Genomic DNA, 21,552 nt, shown 5'->3' on the forward strand with positions numbered 1-21,552 from the left:
GTCTTGCCCTTCTTTACCCTCCTGCGAAAGGATACCCAAACACTGTTCCTCTGAAGTGATACATCTTAAAGGGGGGAAAAAAAGCTTGCGAAGCCCAGCCACCCCAGAGGAGGGAAATTTAGCCAGATTTGGGGTAGAGGGATTTTTTTTTTTTTTCCTCCCCTACTCGGGTTGGGAGGGGAAGGGCTGCCTTCCTGTATCCTGGGGGAAAACGCTTCCCTTGGCTTTGGGAAGCATCGCTCTGCAGCGTGAACAACCTCGGGGGTATTTGGGGAGCAGAAGCTTTCTCTTCTGGTCCAGGCGGGTGGCCTCCGGCGCTTTAGACCCGGGCATCTGCTCCATGTCTGCGTGGCCGCTTTTGCCTGGCTCTGCCCGCAGCCGCACCAGGGGAAGGACAGCTCGGACGCTGTGGTTCGCTGCCGGGCTGCAGCGCTTCGGGCTCCGAGGGGGTGCCAGGCATGGAGGAAGGGGGTTGGTATCCACGGCCCTGCTTCCCCGGGGGGGGTCTGCGCCAGCATCTCCCCCAAACCACCATCTTGGCCAGGATCCCTGTCGGCGGGGAGGGAGCACCCCGCTTTCCTCCGCCGCGGCCTCGCCGCGCGGCCCATTCCTTCCAGAACATCTATTTTGGTCGCGTAAAACTTGCCGGGGAGCAGAGGAGAACAGGCAGCGTGTGAATCACTCGGGGCCAACGGGTTTAAAAATAAACCCAAGCGGCGGTGAAGAACAGCCGCTGAGCCCCCGGATTTCGGCAGGATTACGCTCCGCGCCTCCAAAACCCACCTGTGGGTGCCCACCCTGGGCGCTGTCCCCGTCCAGTGGGTTTTACTGCGACACGCTTGTGTATGTTTGCGTATGCTCGCATACGCACGCTTGCAGGCGTGTGCACGCTTGCACACACGTGCACTCATGCACACGCTTGCACACACGCGTATGGGTCCTTGCAAACACGTGCACTCGTGCACACGCGTGTACACACGTGCACATGCACGCTTGCAAACACATGCGCTCCTGTACGTGCTTGCACACACACACGCAAATGCGTGCAAGCACTCACACGCTGTCACATGGGCATGAAGCTGCATGTGCCCCTGCACACTCTTGCATGTTCTTGCACGCATGTGCACATTCTTGCAACCACGTACACACACTTGCAGCACATGCACGTGCTTGCACACACTCGCACACACTCGCACATGCTTGCACGCACACACTTGCACACACTTGACCGTGCATGCACGTGTGCACGCTTGCACACACTTGCACAAACATGCGCAGACTTGCACAGGCTTGCACACGCACACACTCACGTGCTTGCAACATACGTGCACACGTTTGCACAGTCTTGCACACCCACCCCCACGCTCACACATGCTTGCACACACCTACACACGTGTGGCAGCGTGCTGGGGAAGCTGGGCACCCCCAGCCCAGCTGCTGCTCTGGGAGTAATTAATTAACGGCGGTGCCAGGTATTAATGCCGTTCGGTCTAATTACAGATTTTTCGGGGTGGCGTGGGGGGTGCAGGAGGGAGGCGCTTCCCTTCCCCTCCCCCCCCATCTGGAGCAGCCCCGAGGGGGCTACGGGGGCGGCGTGGGGTCCATCGAGGTGAAAAATGCAACAAAGTGCCAAAATTTGAGCCTTTTCTGCCTATTTAAATCCTGCCCTAAGGTGGCGGCTGGCGGGGAGGAGCGGGGCGTTCACTCTGGAACCTACTGAGGGCCGCAGGGGGCGAAGGCAGGAGGCTGCCCAGTGCCTTGGCCAGCCCCGCCTCGGGGTGACGGCGATGGGGAGGTGACGACGGGGGGGTGACGACGGGGGGTGACGATGGGGGGTGACAGGAGGCGACGGGGGGGTGGGGTACGTGGCGTGACGGAGGCCGGAGGCTGATGGGGACGAAGGGGTTCGGGGACAGCCCGGCAGGGGGCAGCAGTGGGCGGAGCCGGGGTACCCCGCGCCGCTGCCAGCCTCCCCTCCTGATTGGCCGCCGCTGGCTCATTATGCTAATACCTTGCGTCTCGCCGGGGCCAAGCAGGCTGACGTCACCAGCCCGCTGGCGGCCGCGCGCGCGGGTGGGGAGGGGGAGGGGGAGGGGGAGGGGGGGGGTTGCGAGCGGAGAGGCCCGGGCCGAGCCGAGCGGTTCCGAACGGTTCCGAGCGGCGCCGAAGCGGCGCCGAGCGGGGCGGGGCGGGGCGGGGCGGGGCGGCGGGCGCCTCCCGCAGCGGCGGCGGCGGCGGCGGAGCGGGCCATGGCCGCGGCGGGCAGCGGCGTGGCGGCGGCGGCGGCGGCGGCGGCGGCGGCGGAGGCGGGGGCGGCGTTCAGCACCGCGAACAGCGGCCGGGTGAACGGGCTGAGCCGCCCGCCCGGCGCCATCGCCATGAAGGATCACGACGCCATCAAGCTCTTCGTGGGGCAGATCCCGCGTAACCTGGAGGAGAGCGACCTCAAGCCGCTCTTCGAGGAGTTCGGCCGCATCTACGAGCTCACCGTCCTCAAGGATCGCTTCACCGGCATGCACAAAGGTACGGGGGCGGGGGGGGACTCCGCGCCTGCCGGCGGCGCGCGACCAGGTTGGGGCGTCCTGAGGTGGGACGCCCTGAGGTGAGGCACCCGCGTGTGGGGCACCCCTGAGGTGAGGCACCCCTGAGGTAGGGCAGCCTGAGGTGAAGGCACCCCTGAGGTGGGACGCCCTGAGGTGGAGCGCCCCGAGGTAGGGGTACCCCTGAGGTGGAAGACCCTGAGGTGGGAAACCCAAGTATGGGGCACCCCTGAGGTGAAGGCACCCCTGACGTGGGGCACCCCTGAGGTGAAGGCACCCCTGAGGTGGGACGCCCTGAGGTGGAGTGTCCCGAGGTAGGGGTACCCCTGAGGTGGGACATCCTGAGGTGGAGCGCCCCGAGGTAGGGGTAGCCCTCAGGTGAAGCACCCCTGAGGTGGGGCACCCTGAGGTGAAGGCACCCCTGAGGTGGGACGCCCTGAGGTGGAGCGCCCCGAGGTAGGGGTACCCCTGAGGTGGGACATCCTGAGGTGAAGGCACCCCTGAGGTGAAGGCACCCCTGAGGTGGGACACCCTGAGGTTGGGCACCCCTGAGGTGGGACGCCCTGAGGTGGAGCGCCCCGAGGTAGGGGTAGCCCTCAGGTGAAGGCACCCCTGAGGTGGGACACCCTGAGGTGGAGCACCCTGAGGTAGGGGTACCCCTGAGGTGGAAGACCCTGAGGTGGGAAACCCAAGTATGGGGCACCTCTGAGGTGAAGGCACCCCTGAGGTGGGACGCTCTGAGGTGGAGCGCCCCGAGGTAGGCGTAGCCCTCAGGTGGGACGCTCTGAGATGGGGCACCCGTGATCTGGAAGTGCCCCTGAGGTGGGCATACCCTGGTATGGGGCACCTTTGAGGTGGGGGTACCCCTGAGGTGAGGTAGCCCTGAGATGGAGGTACCCCTGAGGTGGGTCACCTCTGAGGTGGGTCACCTCTGAGGTGGGGCACCCAAGTATGGGGCACCTCTGAGTTGAGATACCCCTGAGGCGGATGTACCCTTGATCTGGAGGTACCCATAAGGTGGGGATACCCCTGAGGTGAAAATACCCCTGAGATGGGGGCACCCTTGAGGGGGAGCACCCTGAGGTGGAGGTATGCCTGAGGTGAGGCACCCTGGTACAGGGTACTCCTGAGGTGGAGGTACCCTCATGTGGGGCACCCCAATATGGAGCACCTCTGATGTGAAGGTATCCCTGAGGTGGAGGCACCCTGGTATGGTCCCTCCAGTGTGGGGCACCCCTGAGGTGGGGGCACCACCACTGAGGTGAAGGTACCCCTAAGGTAGGGACACCCCAGTATGGGGCATCCTGGTATGTGGCCCCCTTAAGATTGGGGTACCCCTGAGGCAGAGGTGCCAGTCTAAGGTGGAGGTACCCCTGGGATGGGGACACCTGCCTGAGGTGGGGGCACCCACACGGCATTAGGGTGTCTATCTGGGGTTGGGAGCTGCCATCTGGCTTGGGGACACCCCTGGGGTCAGAGCATCCCAGGGCTGGGAGCACCCCAATAGTGTTTAGGGCACCTGCCTGGGTTGGGGGCACCTGTTTGGCATCAGGGCATCCACCTGAGTTTTGGGTACCCCTGGAGTTGGAGCACCCCTGGGATGGAGGCACCCACCTGGGATACAGGCACCCACCGCAGATGGGGGCACCCACCTGCCCAGCCCCCTGCCTGTGCCTTGTCCCAGACCTCTGTGACCTGCGGGACCGGGATCACTGCCGGCCTGGCTGGCATCCCGGCACGGGGTGCAGAGCACCAGGCACCCCCAACAGCGGCATGCCGAGGGGCTCACGCATGCACCACCGAGGTCTTTATGGAACCTCCCACCCGTCAGCTGGGGGTTGGTGCCGCCGGAGCAGGGTCAGGGCGCTCTGGGTGTCACCCAGATGGGATCTCAATGCTCCTCCACACACTGTTGCCGAGCCTCTGTGCCACAGGCAGTGCCTGCTTTGTCAGGACTTTCTGGGAAGCCGAAACTAGGCGCTTGTGGATGCGGCTGCATCGGTGCCCTTCGGCCATGGGGCAGCTGCCTGGACTCCATCGTTCTCAGCACCGTGGCCTCTGAAATGTCTCCAGGCGCCTCTGAAGCTGCTTGTGTTCCCTGAACAATGGGATTTGCACCTTGCTGAGCCCCCTTGGCGCTTCCTCCAGTGCGGGCTTCAACTGCTGCGGCCCAGACGCGCCATTTAATTGCGGACGCTCCTCTAATTTGAACGGCATCCTTCCTCCTGGCGAGCCTCCGGAGCAGGATTGCTCCCTCTCCAGCCCTCCGAACTTCTCTGGAACGCCTGGCCACCATCCACATTGTTTCCTGCAGGGGAAAAGGGGGAAAAAAAGGGGGAAAAAAGAGCAGGGAGGAGGAAGCCAACATGATTACGGATGGTAAACACTGGAAATGGCACCGGGACTGATGCGAGCCACTGCGCTGACCTCCCCTTTCCACCCGCAGTGGGATAATATTTAACCGGGGGGGATCTCTCCTTGCTCCCTGCGAGGGCAGATGTCCCCAACACCCTGAGGCAAGCGAGGGACCCCATCCCTCGGCATCCCCCCACCCTGCTGCCGCGCTCCCTCTCCTCCCAGGCACACTGATTGTACTTATTAAGAGTTATTAATACTTAATCAGCTGGCGGATTTAATTGTGCCAATATTAAAAATGCATCAATGTCAATTTTATTCATTAAATATTTACTTTGTTGAAGGGAAACTGTTTTGCTGCTGTTTTAATGTCACTTTCAGACACTTTTGGATGTGACCCCAGCAAACTGGGGGGGAGCCCTTGGGGAGGGAGCGATGTGGCGGCGGCACAGGGACCCGGGATGCTCCCGCAACGGGAGGGACGGAGGGGAGAGGACCAGACCCCGTCCCCGGGGCTCGCTTGTCACTGCCGGCTCCGGGCGAGCGAGTGGCTCGGCAGCGTGAGTCAGCGTGGGAAAACCTCGCCCCAGGCGTATTTCCGATTCCCAAAGCGCCGCGATGTCGGAGGAGCCGGAGTGCCTTCGCCACGCGAGGCTCATCGTGAGGAGGATGCTCCGGACCAGGAGAAGCGTGGCGGCAAGCCGGGATGAGCAGCCTTGACGCCTGGAGATCCGCTTCCCGGAGGGCTTTGGCTGCGGCTTTCCCTGGAGCCTGGGGCCGGAGCGCCACTGCCCGTGTGCTGCCAGACTCGCTGCCTGCTCTTGCCTTCCTCCTTCCTTCATCCTGGTGCTCCATCTCTTCTGTATTGAGATCTCCCACCCTGTTTCAGGGCTGAGCTCTGGCCCCGCTGGCGGTGGTGCACACCGGGATGCTGGATGCCAGCGTGCCAGGGTGCCAGGGTGCTGGGGTGCTGGATGCCACGGTACCAGGATGCTGGGGTGCTAGGTGCCAGTGTGCTGGGGTGCTGGGTGCCGGGGTGCTGCAGTGCTGGATGTCAGCGTGCCAGGGTGCCACTGGGCTGCTGGATGCCACGGTGCCAGATGCCAGGGTGCCGGGTGCCAGGGTGCCAGGGTGCTGGGGTGCTGGGCTGCTGGGTGACACCCCAGCACCATATTAGCCGCACCACCAGCTCTCTGTGTGCCTGGGGCTTTGCGGTGGTGCTGGGCCAGATGCTGACCCCATCTCCCCGTCTCCGCAGGCTGTGCCTTCCTCACCTACTGCGCCCGCGACTCGGCCCTGAAGGCGCAGAGCGCCCTGCACGAGCAGAAGACGCTGCCAGGGGTAAGTGACACCAGGGGGTCGGGGTGAGCTGGGGAGGGGGACGGTGACACCTACCCAGGGTGCGGGCGCAGGAGCCGCTTCCAGCGGCCGCAAACCGAGGCATTGATTTTCCTGCTGCCCGCATGCTGTTGCGCTTTCTGTGGGCTCCGACCTCCCGAGCTTAACAAAGTGAAAATAAATATTTAATTATTCGCCTAAATAAAAATCAATAGGGCCGCTGGTTGGCTGGGGAAAGCGCCGGGGCCCGTGAATCAATCCCTGCCTTGGGTGTGCGGAGCCGATGGAGGGGGACGAGGTTCGCGGCTTCCTGAGCCGTGCTCTCACCGGTGGTGCTGTGCATCGGTAGGTTTAAGAGTTAACAGCCCACTTTGGGAGCCTAAAGGAGGTGTGGGGTCAGGCCCTGCCTGTGGGACACAGGCGAGCACATATGTGCACACACGCATGTGCGAGGTCTGTGGCTGCTGTAGCTGCTCGCTTCTCACCCTGCACGAGGTGAGCACAGGGGCGTGCACCCGAGCACGTGCTTGAACGTGGGCACGCGGGCACGAACCCCTGCGCGGGCACACGCCTGTGCGCACCCCTCTGCGCGCGTGTGCACGTAGCGGTGCGTGGGCGTGCATCAGGGCAGGCGTCTGCGTGTGTGCACACCCCTGCGCCTGGGCTCACGCCTCCGTCTGCTCACCTGGCTGTGCCTGTGCACACCCCTCGATGCTTGTGCACGCTCCTCCGTGCCTGTGCACGCTCCCCCGTGCCCGTGCACACCCCTCGATGCTTGTGCACACTCCTCCGTGCCTGTGCACGCTCCCCCGTGCCCGTGCACACCCCTCGATGCTTGTGCACGCTCCTCCGTGCCTGTGCACGCTCCCCCGTGCCCGTGCACACCCCTCGATGCTTGGGCACGCTCCTCCGTGCCTGCGCTCGCACCCCTGCGTGCCTGCGCGCACACCCGTGGGCACACCCCTCTCTGCTTCTGCACACTCGCGCCTGCCCGTGCACACCCCCCCGTGCTTGTGCACCCCTCCTATGGCCGTGCACCCCCCTCCGTGCTGGTGCACCCCCCCTATGGCTGTGCACGACCCCCGTGCCTGCGCTCACACCCCCGCGCTCCGCGCCTCCTCGGGGTCCGTCCCCCCCAACCTCGGGCCCAGGCCCCGCCCCCGGCGCGGCGCGGGGGCGTGTCCGAGGCGATGGAGGGGGCGTGTCCCCACCGTAGCCCCTCCCCTCGGCTCGGCCCGGCCCGGCTCGGCCCGGCTCAGCGGGGCTGCGGCCGCCCCTCCCCCCCGCCCCGCCTCCCCGCGCGCCGCTGCGCGAGCCGAGCCGAATCGGGCCGGACCGAGCCGAGCCGCCTCGGGTGGAGCCGGGTCGGGCCGGCCCGAACCGAGCCGAGCCGAGCCGAGCCGAGCCGGGCCGGGCCGGGCCGGGCCGGGCCATGCAGCTGCCGCAGGTGCCGGCGCCCGGGCCGCGGCCGCCCGTGCTGTGGGTGCCCGCCGGGTCCAAGATTCTCTGCATCGAGGTAGGGCCCCGCCTTTGTCTGCCGCCGGCTCGGCTCGGCTCGGCTCAGCTCGGCTCGGCTCGGCTCGGCTCGGCCCGGGAGCCTCTGCGTGCGCTGGGGCATCCGCACCCGCGGGGTGGGGGTGCTTCGGAGTGGGGGGTGCTTGCACCCAGGGAGGGGAGGGGGGGGGTGTCTGCACCCGGGGGGGTTATCTGCATGCAGGGATGGGGGATGCGTGTGATGGTGAGGGGGTGTATCTGCTCCCAGGGATGGCGGGGGGGATGGCGGGGTGAGCAGGGTGGGTTTGCACGCAGAGACGGGGTGAGTGCGCGGCTGGGTGGGTGAGGAGGGTGGATCTGCTCCCAGGGGTGGGGATGGGGGGGGGGTGTCAGTGGGAAGGGTGGATCTGCACCCTGGGATGGGGCGTGTGCGCGTGGGTGTCGGTGGGGAGGGTGGGTCCGCACCCAGGGATGGGGTACACGCGTTGGCGGGGCAGTCGTTGGCGATGAGAGTGTATTTGCCCCCCCACCCCGGGACGGGGGTCGCGATCATGCGTGTATTCGCAGGGAGGGTGTACCTGCACCCAGGGATGGGGAGGGTGTTGGCGGGGGGGTGTTGGGGAAGAGGGTGTATCTGCACGCAGGGATGCTGCGTGTGAGGGTGGGTGTTGGTGGGAGCGTGTATCTGCGCCCAGGGCTGCTGTGTGGCGGTGGGGTGTGGGTGAGCGGGGTGTATTTGCGGGCAGGGATGGAGCGTGTGCACGCCTGTGTTGGTGAAGAGGGTGTATCTGCAGCCAGGGATGGGTTTGTGTGTTGGCTGGAGGGTATATTTTTCCACCCTGGGCTCGGGTGTGGGTGTTGGTGCTGCGCGTGTGGTTGCAGGTGTGCAAGGGGATGTGCTGGGGGGCGTTGCACCCGCCGATGGTGCGAGGGTGCGTGCGCGCGTTGGCAGGGGTATGGTTTTGCCCCTGGGGTGTGCACAAGTAGGTGTTGGTGGGGAGCGGTTGCACATCAGCGGCGTGCAAGCTGTGTGTGAGCGGCTGTGAAGGGTGTCTTTGCACCCAGGGATTGTGCGCATGGGGTGTGGGTGTATGTGGGCCTGGGGGGTGGCAGTGGGGGGTGTTTAAGTGTGCGCACGTGCGTGTGTGCGCACGCCGGGTGCGAGCAGGGAGCAGAGAGTGCGTGTGTGCGTATGGGTGTTGCGTGGGCTCCCACATTGTGGGTGCCCAGTGGGGGAGCTGGCCGGGTGTGTGCAGGGCTCAGGTGTGCGTGGGTGGTGGTGGGAATGGGGTGTAGATGCTGCTGGGGGGGAGCTGTGGCCATCCAGGGGTGGTGTCCAGCACCCGGCGTCCGTGTGTCCACAGAAGACTGCCGGGGGTCCCTCTGTGGGTCCTGCTGCCGCAATGGGGAAACTGAGGCAAGGGGCGTCGTGTCCCTGCCCGGCATGGATGGCAGTGCCGGCTGTGCACCCTGGGGCATGTGCCCGTGGTTGTGCCGAATCCACAGCTGTGGGGAGGGTGTTGTGGGTGTTGTGTGGGTGTGTGGCTGTGGGTGGGTGGGTGCTTATGAGGACTCTGGTCTCAGGGTGGGCAGGTGTAGGGGTGTTGTGTGCGGGTGTACACAGGGCTGGGTTGGGGTGGGTGTGTGGCTGCATGTGGGTGTGCAGTCATGCTAGGATGGATGTACGGTTGTGCGTGGGTGCAAGCGTGTGGCTGTGTAGGTGTACGGTTGTGCGGGCGGGGTGCTGAGGCGAGCGTGCAGCTGTGGGTGGGTGGATGTGCATGGAGGATGCTGTATGTGGGTCTGTGGTTGTGCTCAGAGGTGTGCAGGAGCGGGAGTGCGGCTGTAGGGGATGCGTGGTTGTGCGTGGGGGTGTGCTAGGATGGTCGTGTGCCTGTGCGGGGTTGTGCGGTGGTGTGACTGTCCCCAGGCCGGCTGTGTCCCCTTGTTATGAGTTCACCCCCAGGGCTCTGGCAGGGTGTTCCCGTGATGGATGGCTGCCTGTACCCGAGCGCCTGTCTCCCTGCACCGTGTGTTGGCTGCCTGGGGACCCCAGGGGTGATGTGGGCACCAGGCTCCCGTGGGCACCCGCTGCTCCAGTGTCACCCAGCGCCTCCATCTCGGCTCATTCAGATGCGTGGTGGCCTGCCAGATCCTCCGGCTGTCGGGTGCAAGGAGGAGGAGGGTGACACCAAAGGGCCAGAAGTGACCCTTTCCCACGGGGCAGGTCCCACTGCAGGGGTTCACCATGGGCTGGCTCTCCCTGGTGCCCAGGTTGTTGGGGGACTCCGAATTTGAGCGGGTAACGGTGCCCAAGGGGTCAGGCGGTGGTTTAGCAGCCAGTGGTGACCCCCTTCAGGCTGTAGCACACTGGTGGTTTGGCCATGGGGTGCTGTAGCTGGGGTTCTGTGGGGCACCCACGAGTGACGGGACTGGTGGGTGCTGGAACACCCCAGACAGGGTCTCCTGTGGGCCTGGGTGCGTCAGTGTGTCCTTGGGGTGTGCAAGGATGGATGGGGGGGACATGAGTGGGAGCGGGGTGATGGGTGGATGGATTTGTGGGTACTATGGGGGTGGAGGGATGGGTGCTAAGGGGGTGGAAAGGCGGGTGGCAGGGAGATGGGGGATGGATGGGCTGGTGTAAGGGTGCTATGGGGATGGGTAGGGGTTGGTGGGTGGATGGATGGGTGTTGTGGGGATGGATGGGTATTGGGGGATGGATGGGTGAATTGATGGGTGAATCCTAGGTGCAGATGGGTGGGTGGGTGGTTTTGTGGGTGTCAGGGGTAGGTGAATGGACGGATGGGTGTTGGGGGGTGGACAGATGGACGTCAGGAGCAGGGGGAGATGCCTGGGTGTTTTTTTGGGTGTCAGGGGATGGATGGAAGGCTGTGGGGCAGCGGCAGGTGGCTGAGTGACTGGGTGGGCACAGGGGCACGGTGCAGGGGTGCTGTGGGGACAGACAGGCAGGTGGGTGCCGGACACCCGGGTGCAGGGGGAGGTCTTGGTGCCCAAGCCGTCCACCTGTGCCATGGGAGCCGGTGCAGGGGGGCACTGAGTATCCCGGGGTGGGCACAGGGTGATGTCAGGGGTGCCAAAACCCCCTTCTGGGGGAGTCCACAGGCCGGGGCTGTTTCTCCCCAGCACGGTGCAGCAGCCTTGGGGTAGGTTAGCTGGTCCCTGAGGCCTGACATTTATAAACATCAGCCGCTCCCGGAGAATCAATACAGTTTAATAACCGGCGAGCGGAGACGGGAGACACATCAAAATGACACTCTGCGGCTCCGTAAATGTTATTCTAAATCATACTCGCTGGGTTTATTACATTAAGCATACAGCAGCGGGCACGGGAAATTTATTCCATCAAAGGCCATCGCACTGGTAAATGGGACTGGCAGGTCGGTGGAGGGGGGGCAGCCCCCCCCCTCAAAAATGGGGTTCCCTCCTCCCAGCCGTGGCAGGGATGTGGGGGACAGGGGGATGGTGGCTCTACGGGTCTTCGTGCCATCACAGCCTCCTGGGTTTGGGGTGTGCTGGATCCTGCCCCGGTGCTGGGGTTGGGGTGGATGTTTGGGGGACCAGTGACACGAGGGCAGCCGGGTGGCCCCATGTCCCTCGGTGCCACTCCACGGCTCCTGGGGACCCGGTCCCCTCCCTGGAGCATCCTCGGCTCTGTGCTGACATTTCTCCCCGCGTTTCCCTGGAGACGAGGCGGTTGCCGTGGAAACCTCCCTCCTCTTCTTCCTTAGCCATCCTCTTCCTCACGGGGGCGGGGGGGGAGACGGGGACGGGGGTGGTGCTGCCCCCACCCAGCCCCTAAATTTGGGGACCCCCTCCAGGGGTGCACAGGGAGAACCCTGGGATGGGGGTGCACACCCGCGTGGGTGCGACAGCAGCACACGTGTGCGCGGCTGTCCCTGCGTGTGCTTGAGCCGTGTACGTGTGCGCACAGCCGCCCCGTCATGCGTGACATCCCGCCGTTGCCGTGACGACCCCATCGAGCACATGGCTCGGGCTCTGCAGCATCGCGGGGGAAGCACGCTTGTTGCCGTGGAAACGGCCGTAATTGTAGCATTTTTCGGCTAAATGGGGGGAAAAAGGAGGGGGAGAGAGGAGGAGAAATGGCTCCGTGGGGCAGCAGGCCAGGGACGTGTGCGCCGTCCCAGCGTGTCCCTCCACACACGCATGTCATGCTCGCGGGTACACGCGGCGGCAGCGCGCGAGAGGAGGCCAAAATTGGGTGAGAATCGGGAAAAGGAGAGTGGTGCCGGTGCTGCTGGAGGGGCCGGGGCTGGCCGGGTGCTGCCGCCGCCTCTGCAGTCCTTTGCAGTCGAGGAAAGCAGGCAGGCGGCCAAGGCTGGCACCGGCAGCCCGGCGGGCGCCTGCGGCACCGGGTACCCGTCCCCAGGGCTGTAGCATTGCCCTCCTCCCGCGGCATCCCTGGTTCGGTGTGGCCACGAGCCCTGGCTCTGTTTTTGCAGGTCCCTCCCCTGCTCCCCGCTCTGTCCCCCTGCGCCAGGCTGGGGCCGAATCCTGCCACTCCCCGCGGAAAGGGTTCGGTGGGGGCACGGCACTGCCACTGACCGCCCGCTCCCCTTGTGTGTTGCAGATGAACCGCCCCATCCAGGTGAAGCCTGCTGACAGCGAGGGCCGAGGAGGTAGGTCCCCCCTTCCCCTGCTGCCCCACACGGGCAGGGTGGCGGAGGGCCAGCCCAGGGGGTGATGGGGGACACGATGGCATCGTGGGGGCTGCCGCGGGGAGGTTTGTTTGCAGAGAAACATGCAAAGGGAGCTGCCTTTGCCAGTGGCGTCCGAAACTGAGCACAGAGCAAATGTGATCTTGGCTCTCCCTGCCCAGCCAGCTGGGGGGAGCGTCCTGACGTCACGCCGAGAATGTCCTGACGTCATGCCAAGAACATCCTGATGTCATACTGTGAGCATCCTGACATCGTGCTGGGCAGAGTGCCAGCCAGCCGCTCCCTGACAGCCCCTTCGTCTATCAAACAACCTAATTACCTGCCCAGAGATGCCTGTGGGGACCCCAGCAGAGTCGGGGTGCAGGAGTTGGCCGCACGTGGCCCAAGCCCCTCTCAAATAGAAACTGCTGCCCGCCCCCCCCCATTCTCCGTGGGGGTTTGCAGCTTGTGGGGCCACAGCATTTCAAGGCTGAGTCAATAATTTGGGCAAAATTGCAGGAATCGGATCAAAACTCCCTGATGTTCCCAGTGCCGCAAGCAAGCTCTGGGCGTGTAGGCACACTTGGACACGTGGGATGCTCACATAGGGCCGCCTGCCCTCGGCAGGACAGCCGGGGTAGATATCGCCCTAATCAAAGCACGTTATTAAACACGCTGCAAGCTGGTCCCGGCACGTCCCAGAGGGACCCGGCAAATAAATTACCCACTTACTGAGCGTAATTGGTGAAGGATTAAAAATCGATGGGCGAGCTCAGGCGCCTGGCTCTGGCCTCCTCGCCCAGGAGGCGATGTTCGGCCACCGAGCCAGCTCCCCTCGGCAGCCTTGGCCGGGAGATGGTTTATGTTTAACTAGACAACACAGAGCCCTATTCCCTTAACTAATTTTCCTGGTACCTTAACGGACAGAGCATTAATCGTCTCCTGCCATTATTTATTTATTTCTCCGGCAACGCTCTTGACAGGGCACCTTATTTTCTTTGTCAAATGCCATTAGCGCGCAGCGGGAGCGCGCGGCTGCGCAAGACAGATGCTGGTAATAATCATGAAATTCTCATTATTTACTCTCCCTTCTCTCGTGTTTGGGTTATTTATGTCCCCTGGGCACGGCCGGAGGCTGCGGGTTATTCTGCGAGTCAATCATACAAAGGCAATCGCCACTGTTTTGCGGGCTCTCTTTGTTTCCCAGCCGCATCTCGCATCAGTGCCGGGGGAGCCAGCTCCTCCATCCCCAGGAAAAGCCCCAGCTCTGGTCCCTGAAGCAAGAGCCAGCTCTTCACAGCTTCACCCCTCAGCAATTTCCCTGCAGGAGAGGTTTTTCCACCCTGAGCATTTTGTAGGATGAAGGTGATAAACCCTGTGTATTTGCTGGCAGATCAGCATTGCTCTCTGCCCAGGCTTCGGTGTTACCCAGCTCTTTCCCTTCCATGCGCCACTTGCAAACCGGGGATGAGGGGGTGGGACGGTGGGTAGCATCCCGCTCTCTGAGGGGCTTGGTTTTGTTTTTAGAAGACAGGAAGCTCTTTGTGGGTATGCTGGGGAAGCAACAGAGCGAGGATGACGTCCGGCGCCTCTTTGAGCCCTTTGGCCAGATCGAGGAGTGCACCATCCTCCGAGGGCCTGACGGAGCCAGCAAAGGTGGGCTTTGGGGGAGCCGGCTGAGCGCTCTGTGGGCTGTCGGCACCCGTGGAGGGTGGGAGCCGCTGGCTGGGCAGCATTGGCTCCCGCAGCAGCTGAATCCAACCTCTCTCGTGTCCCATCTCTGCCCTTAGGTTGTGCCTTTGTGAAATATGGCAGCCACACCGAGGCGCAGGCTGCCATCAACAGCCTGCACGGCAGCCAAACCATGCCGGTAAGTGCCAGGCTCTCGCCCTGCCCCGTTCGACCCCATGCTGCCTGCGTAATCCAATCACCAGCTAATTTGATCCTCTGTCTAATTGGATCAAAATCCTACAGACCGGCAATTTGTCGGCCAGATCACCCCAAGGTTCATCCTTGCCTGGCCGCTGAGCTCTGGGGCTGAGCGCGCAGGGCTAATTCCCTCCACGCTGGAGAAAGGGGCTGTTTAATTAACGTCGAAGGTCAAAATTGTGAACAAGGAGGGGAAAAAGGAAACAGAGGTCAGGGAGCTGCTGCCAGGGAGAAAAAACTGGCTATAATTAAACCTCACATCGATTGCTGGTTGTTGCTGCCAAGCCGGGCAGCATCCCTGGGGCTGAGGATGCTGTGGCTGCTGCGAGCCAGTGGGTCCCTCTCCGGAGCAGGGAGACATTTCAGGGGCATTGCCGGAGTCCTGCCGTTCAGCCCCCTCTTCCCCCTGTCTCAGGGTGCCTCGTCCAGCCTGGTAGTGAAGTTTGCGGACACGGATAAGGAGAGGACCCTGCGGCGGATGCATCAGATGGCAGGGCAGCTGGGCATCTTCAACCCCATGACCATCCAGTTTGGCGCCTACGGGGCCTATACGCAAGCGGTAGGAGCTGGCACCGGCTGGGACCTGGGGGTTTTGGGGGAGCCCCGCGAGTGGGGCGGGTTGGTTTTGCCCGTGAAAGCCTGCGTGAAGTTGTACCAGTGCCAGTGGGTGCGGATGCCCGTCAGGGTTGGTGTATCCCCATTTAGGGGCACAACCAGAAGGCTTCAGCCCCCAGGTGAGGGTGGCATGGCTGTAGGGTGCAGCGGTCCCATGTATCGCCTCTTTTACTGTCACCTAGACCTCCTCCTGTCCCCGGGTCCGGCAGCGGGTGGCATTTATCCCTGCGAGCCCCGTGCGTGGGTACAAAGCGGGAATGCTAATTTTTCCTCCCCTGCTCCCCCCTTCTCTCTGCCACTCACTCATTTTCCCCTTTTTCCCCCTTTCTTTCCTGAAGATCATGCAGCAGCAGGCAGCCCTGATGGCGGCTGCGCAGGGGACCTGCCTGAACCCCATGGCTGCCATCGCCGCTGCCCAGATGCAGCAAATGGCCGCCTTCAATGTCAGCGGGCTGGTGGCCGCCCCCCTCACCCCCTCTTCAGGTATGACCCCCCTCCCTTTGCTCCCCATCCTGCTCAGCAACCTCAGGGGGCGCTGCTGGTGCTGACACCTCCCTCCTGCAGGTACGAGCACCCCCCCTGGCATCAGCACAGCGCCCGTGCCCAGCATTGCCACGCCGATCGGGGTGAACGGCTTCAGCCCACTGCCGCCGCAGACCAACGGGCAGCCCGCCTCGGAGACCATCTATACCAACGGCATCCACCCCTACCCAGGTAACCCTCCTTGCAGCCTTCCGGGGGGCTCCGCCACATTCCCTCGGGACTGGGGACACGTGCTCAGCTCACGCGGCAGGCTCCGGGGGTGCTCCCCACCCCAGGAACACGCTGGATGAACCAGCCGTGCACCGATCCCCATTGAAATCCCTCCTCCTGTGGTATTGCCACCTTTGCAAGCACGGGGATGCTCTTGGCTCCAATGAAAGAGCAGGGAGCAGCTCTGCCCCTCTGCGGCGGTGCTTGGCCGAGAGCTCTCTCCTGTGGGAGCTGCTCATCCCCGGGTTTCTCTTGCTTATTCTCGCTTCCTTCTCCCTTCTTTTCTCTTCCCAGCTCAAAGCCCCACGGTGGCAGATCCCCTCCAGCAAGCCTACGCAGGCATGCAGCACTATGCAGGTCTCAAACTTTGCTTTGCACTTCTTCCCTCTCTCCCCTCTTTGCTCCTCACCCTTATTTTTGGGGGGTGAACGTCACCTTGGGGTTGAACCACAGGACTGGGGCAGCGTGCTTGGTCACGGATTAATGTGGTGAGCATGGGGTGCCGTACACTGGCAGGAGCTCCGGGGCAGCAGTGGGGGTGACACTGATGCAGAGCACCATCCCCTCGTCCCCAGCAACACAGATGCGCTCCCGGCACGGCCCTCCGTGCAAATTTTGGATGGAGGAAAGTGAGTTTTAATGCCCACGGGTCTGAGATAACTCCGTGGGGGAGAGCTGGCGGCGGTACCTAGGAGAGGGGGCGAGGTTTGGGCAGTGATGGAGAGCTGGCTCCATGCTGGATCCTGCCGACACACCAGCCTGCTGGTAGAGACGGCCATGGAGGCACCAAGACATCAAAAATGCTCTCGGATGTTCATCACACGGCCGAATCTGATGGCCAAGGAGATGGGCCACAGAGAGAAGGGAGTCAAAGTGTCCTGCGGAAGTACGTCGAGCCCGGCAGCCATTTAACTAGGAGCACTAACAGCGATTTTCAGATTTTCAACAGAAAATCAAGTTTTGGACCCCAAATTGTTCATTTTTTCAACCAAAAGTGCTGGCTTTCCTCAACCATGAGGCTGTATTACTGCTGCCACCAACGTCCCTCCTGGGAGAGCCGTTCCTGCATCCCTGGCGTGCCGGGAGGCTGGGGCCATGCTGGCAGGGGTGGGAAGGGCAGAGCCAGCAGCCCTGGGGCAGGAGAGGCACCTCCATCAAGGGTGGCAGCGGGGGACATTCCTGTCCCCAGCCCTTCCTGGGGCTGGGGTGGGTGCCGGGGTCTCAGCTCCGCGTTTCTCTCTTCCAGCAGCGTATCCCACCGCCTACGCACCCATCAGCCAAGCTTTTCCCCAGCAAGCACCCATCATCCCGCAGCAGCAGCGAGAAGGTGAGGGGTTGTGGGGGGCACCCTGCCGTGGGGCCGGTTGCTCTTCGCTCCCCCCCCGGGGTGACCCCCGCCTCGCGGCTGACGTGCGGCTGTCCTTTATGTGTCACCCAGGTCCCGAAGGCTGTAACCTGTTTATTTATCACCTGCCCCAGGAGTTCGGGGACGCGGAGCTCACGCAGATGTTCTTGCCTTTCGGCAATGTCATCTCTGCCAAAGTCTTTGTGGACCGTGCCACCAACCAGAGTAAATGCTTTGGTAAGTCCTGGTGTGCGGCTCTCCCCAGCGTCCCAGCTCGGAGGTCCAGCTCTCCCCAGTCCCCAGCTCAGGGGTCCAGTTCTCCTCAATATCGCAGCTCAGGGATCTGGCTCTCCTCAGCATCCCAGCTCGAGGATCCAGCTCTCCTCGACATCCCAGCTCTCCCTGGTCTCCAGCTTGGAGGTCCAGCTCTCCCTGACATTCCAGCTCAGGCCTCTGGCTCTCCCTGATGTCCCAGCTTGGGAGTCTGGCTCTCCCTGACATCCCAGCTCAGGGATCTGGCTCTCCCCAACGTCTCATCTCGAGGGTCCAACTCTCCCCAGCATCCCCAGCTCAGAGGTCTGGCTCTCCTTGGTGTCCCAGCTCAGGGGTCCAGCTCTCCCCAATGTCCCCAGCTCGGAGCTCTGTCTCTCCCCGGTGTCCCAGCTCAGGGATCCATCTCTCCCTGATATCCCAGCTCAGGGGTCCAGCTCTCCCCAGCATCCCCAGCTCAGAGGTCTGGCTCTCCTTGGTGTCCCAGCTCAGGGGTCCAGCTCTCCCCAATGTCCCCAGCTTGGAGCTCTGTCTGTCCCCAGTGTCCCAGCTCAGGGATCCGTCTCTCCCTGATATCCCAGCTCAGGGGTCCAGCTCTCTCCAGTCCCCAGCTCAGGGGTCCGGCTCTCCCCAACATTCCCAGCTCAGGGGTCTGGCTCTCCCTGACATCCCCAGCTCAGGGGTCTGGCTTGGGCAGCACCAATGGGTGACCGAAGCCGTACCGTGGCTGGAGCAATGCGTCTGTCTGTCCTGGGGCCAAAGGGCGGGATTTTTGTCCCGCCCCGTGCCAGGACAGAAGGACGTACCCTCTTGCTGTCCCCTCTTATGCTGTCCCCTATGTCCTCCGCCTCGTGCACCTGCCGGCATGCCTGCCAGGGAGGGCTGGTCACCGCTTGCCGCTGCCATGTCTGCTCTGCTCACGCGGCTGAGTGGCACCACTGCCGCCTGCAGACCTGTCACCGCAGTGTCCCTGTAGCCTGTGTCACTTTGGTGGCCCCACAAATCCCATCACCCTGGTGTCCCCAGACCTCATCACTCTCGTGTCCCCACAGACCCCCGTCACCCTGGTATCCCCACAGATGTGCAGACCTTGGTGCCCTTACAGACCCTGTCACCTTGGTGTCCCCACAGATCTGCTCACCTTGGTGCCCCCATAGACCCTGTCGCCCCAGGGTCTTTGGAGGCCCCATCACCTCGCTGTCTCTGCAGACCCTGTCACTCAGGTGTCCCATGAGCCCGCACATCCCATCCTGGTGTCCCCACAGACCCCATCACCTTGGTGTCCCTGCAGACCACTCCAGTGTCCCTGTGGACCCTCTTATGCTGGTGTCCCCACAGACCCTGTCACCTCAATGTCCCTGAAAACCTTGGTGTCCCCAAAGATGCCATCAGCCCATCACCCAGTCCCCTGCAATCTGGGGCTGTGCTGTTACCCCACGATCCCCCTCTCCCAGCAACCCCAACCTGGGGCTCCGCCTGAGGCTGCCCGCAGGAGCATCCCACGGGATTTCAATGCCTCAGCTGAAGCAAAGCGGCAACCTGCAATGTTTACAGTGACAAACTCCTCTGTCACCTCGTCCCTCGCCCCCAGGTTTCGTCAGTTTTGACAATCCGACAAGCGCTCAGGCAGCCATTCAGGCCATGAACGGCTTCCAGATCGGCATGAAGAGGCTAAAAGTCCAGCTAAAGCGGCCAAAAGATGCCAACAGACCCTACTGACCCCTGCTTACCCTGGCCCTGCGGAGAGGTAGGGGGGGGAACACAGGGGGGCTTGGCCCTGCTGCACCCTCTGCGATGCCCTGGGGGACCTGGCGGTGGGGCTTGGCTCACCTAAAGCATCACAGGTGCCGTGTTTTCTCCAAAAATGCCCTTGAGAGTGTGCAAGGGGGGTGCCTCTGTGCCTGGGACTGTCTGTGTGTGTGTGGGCTCCCTCTCTCCATCCCTCTCTCTGCCCTTCCTTCCCTCCATCCCCCAGGACACAGGCTAACGGCCCCTTCGTTGTTTTGCAGGTCGGGCGTCCTGCGGTGTCTGACGACTTTCCCCTTCCCCAAGTGCAGTATCCAAACCTGTAACTCTCTTTCTTTGCAACACATCCCGGAGGAGGAAGAGGAGGAAGAAGAGGAGGAGGTGATGGAGAAAAACGGCGAAGAAGAGAGCCATTCTGGTCGTAGCTTTTCTTTTCTTTTTTGATTTTTTTTTCCCAAACCGGTCTTGTTTGTTACTTAACGGGAACGAGAGAGCAAGGAAGACAAGGAAGGAGGAGAGCAATGCAGCCCTGGGGCTGAGATTCGCCGCTGGCCGATTGCCGGGACTCACCAAATCCCTCGCCGGGAGAAAGGACGACGGCCCCGGGCGGCCGGGATATGATCTACCTTTGTGTTTTTTTTAAAGCACTCATTTGCTGCTACCGATTTCCCAGGAGAAACGAGGAAAAGAGGCTCCAAATGGATTTTTAAACCAAAGCCGGTGGGACGGGACCAGCCTCGGGTGCTTCACCTGGAGGATGCTTGTTTGGCAAAAAGAAAAAGGGCAAGATTTTCTTTTTCCCCACGTCGGGAAAAAAAAAAAGGATCAGAGGATGTTGGACTTATAGAAGATATATATAAATAAGTATATATATATATATATCCCATGGAGCAGGGCGGCGGGACACACGCTTCCCCCTGCTTGTCACTGGCACAGGGACATAGGATTACTTGTTTCAGAGTCATATCATTCCTTAGAGTTTAGGGACCAAAGGACTATTGCTTTTTTTAAATATATCTATAAATAAATTAATTTAAAAAAAAAACAAAACACACAAAAAAACAAAAACGGGAAAGAAGAAGAAGAAAAAAAAACAGAAATCAAGAAGGTTGAGAAAAACCTTGGGCGTTAAGAGCTGCGAGTGTTTCTAGAGGGCTCGGTTTTGGGAGGCCAATTCGCGGGGCTCAAGGGCTCGGTTTTGGGGGGCTGATTTGTGGCCGGGGATGGGGGGATGCAGAGGGGGGGTTTTTTGGGGATCTGTGGTGGCTCCCCCAGCCCCGCGGCCCAGGCGGGAGCCAGCAGCGGGGGAGTCAAGCTGGTTGAAAGAGCCCCTTCGGTCGCCTCCAGGAGAGGGCGAAGCAATGCGGTTCTTTGCGTTTTCAGTTGGTTTTGGGGGATTTTGGGTTTTTTTTTTCAGCCAAAAAAAAAAAAAAAGAAAAATGTGAGGTTTCGGCAGAAACGAAGCGAAGTGAAATAAACTTATTTTGTCAAAATCGTCACCTTGGTTGGTTCTTTGGAGCAATCGCTGCCGCGTCCCACCACCCAAATTACCCCGAGAAGATGATGCTGGGGACCCCTTTTTGACCAGCTTGACTCCGGCTGGGCCAAAGCATCTGCCGGGAATTTGGTGAAGCCGGGAGAGGAGCATGGGCCTCTCTTTTTATTTGCTTTTTTCCCAGGAACTACCATTTTCTGGAGGAACTCACCCCGGCTGCAGAGGGAACTGAGGCAGGAGCCGGCCCCTGCCGTTTTGTTGTTCTTTCCGAGCGATGGGGGAGCTTCTGGAGGACGTTAACGTGTCCCGTGGGATGTCCCCTCGCAGCCGCACCTGCAGACGAGCGACTGTGGTGATCATGGGAAAGTGGCTTGATTTAAGGGAAGGGAAAAAAACCCCCACCCCAAACCCCACAAATTTAAGCAAAAAAAAAATGGGGTGGCTGGCAGGGTAGGTGGCAAGGGGATAGCCGCCTGCCCGGTGTCCCCTCTGCCTGGGTTTAGGTGGCCTTTGGGGACATCGACGTCAAGCAGCCGGTGCGGGACGAGCAGTGGTGGACAGATGTTGGGATCCCTCCGTCACCTCCCCGAGGGCAGGAGACACCAGAAGTGACACCGAGAGTGCACCCACTGGTGTGATGAGCCTGTTGGGTCTCAGCTGGTGACTGTACCCAAACCAGGACATTTTTAAAGTTGATTCTTAACTTTCTTTATAAATCCTGGTTGAAAACAACGCCCGTGCTTCTGGCGGGGTGGCAAAGGACTGGTTTGGGGTATTTATTTTTATTTTGTAAATCCCTCGGACCCTTGAACCCCTGGTGAGGGACCCCCACAGCCCTGGCCGGTGTCCCCGGGTGGCTTCTGGCTGATGTCGCAGTAGCCACCGTCTCCCAAGGGCTGATATTTTACTGCCGTGGCCTCGCGTTGCCGTGACCAATCTGGGGAGCCCCAGCACCGTGGGGGACCTCGCTACCACTGCCAGCACCCCACCACTTCG

General features: G+C 62.1%; 1 protein-coding gene across 1 annotated transcript; it reads left to right on the forward strand.

The window, feature by feature from the left end:
• The first annotated feature begins 2,249 nt into the window (after window positions 1-2,249).
• CELF6 (CUGBP Elav-like family member 6) lies at window positions 2,250-20,520 on the forward strand. Its single transcript, XM_075045719.1, has 13 exons — window positions 2,250-2,523; window positions 6,154-6,236; window positions 12,337-12,385; window positions 13,931-14,059; window positions 14,194-14,273; window positions 14,748-14,891; window positions 15,286-15,430; window positions 15,512-15,661; window positions 15,995-16,057; window positions 16,947-17,027; window positions 17,139-17,282; window positions 18,907-19,062; window positions 19,325-20,520. The coding sequence occupies exons 1-12, from the start codon at window positions 2,250-2,252 to the stop codon at window positions 19,032-19,034; spliced, it is 1,470 nt and encodes a 489-aa protein (XP_074901820.1). The 3' UTR covers window positions 19,035-19,062; window positions 19,325-20,520.
• The last annotated feature ends 1,032 nt before the right edge of the window (window positions 20,521-21,552 follow it).

Source organism: Buteo buteo, chromosome 13 (genome assembly GCF_964188355.1).
Source record: "Buteo buteo chromosome 13, bButBut1.hap1.1, whole genome shotgun sequence".
In the NCBI taxonomy this organism is placed as follows: Eukaryota; Metazoa; Chordata; class Aves; order Accipitriformes; family Accipitridae; genus Buteo; species Buteo buteo.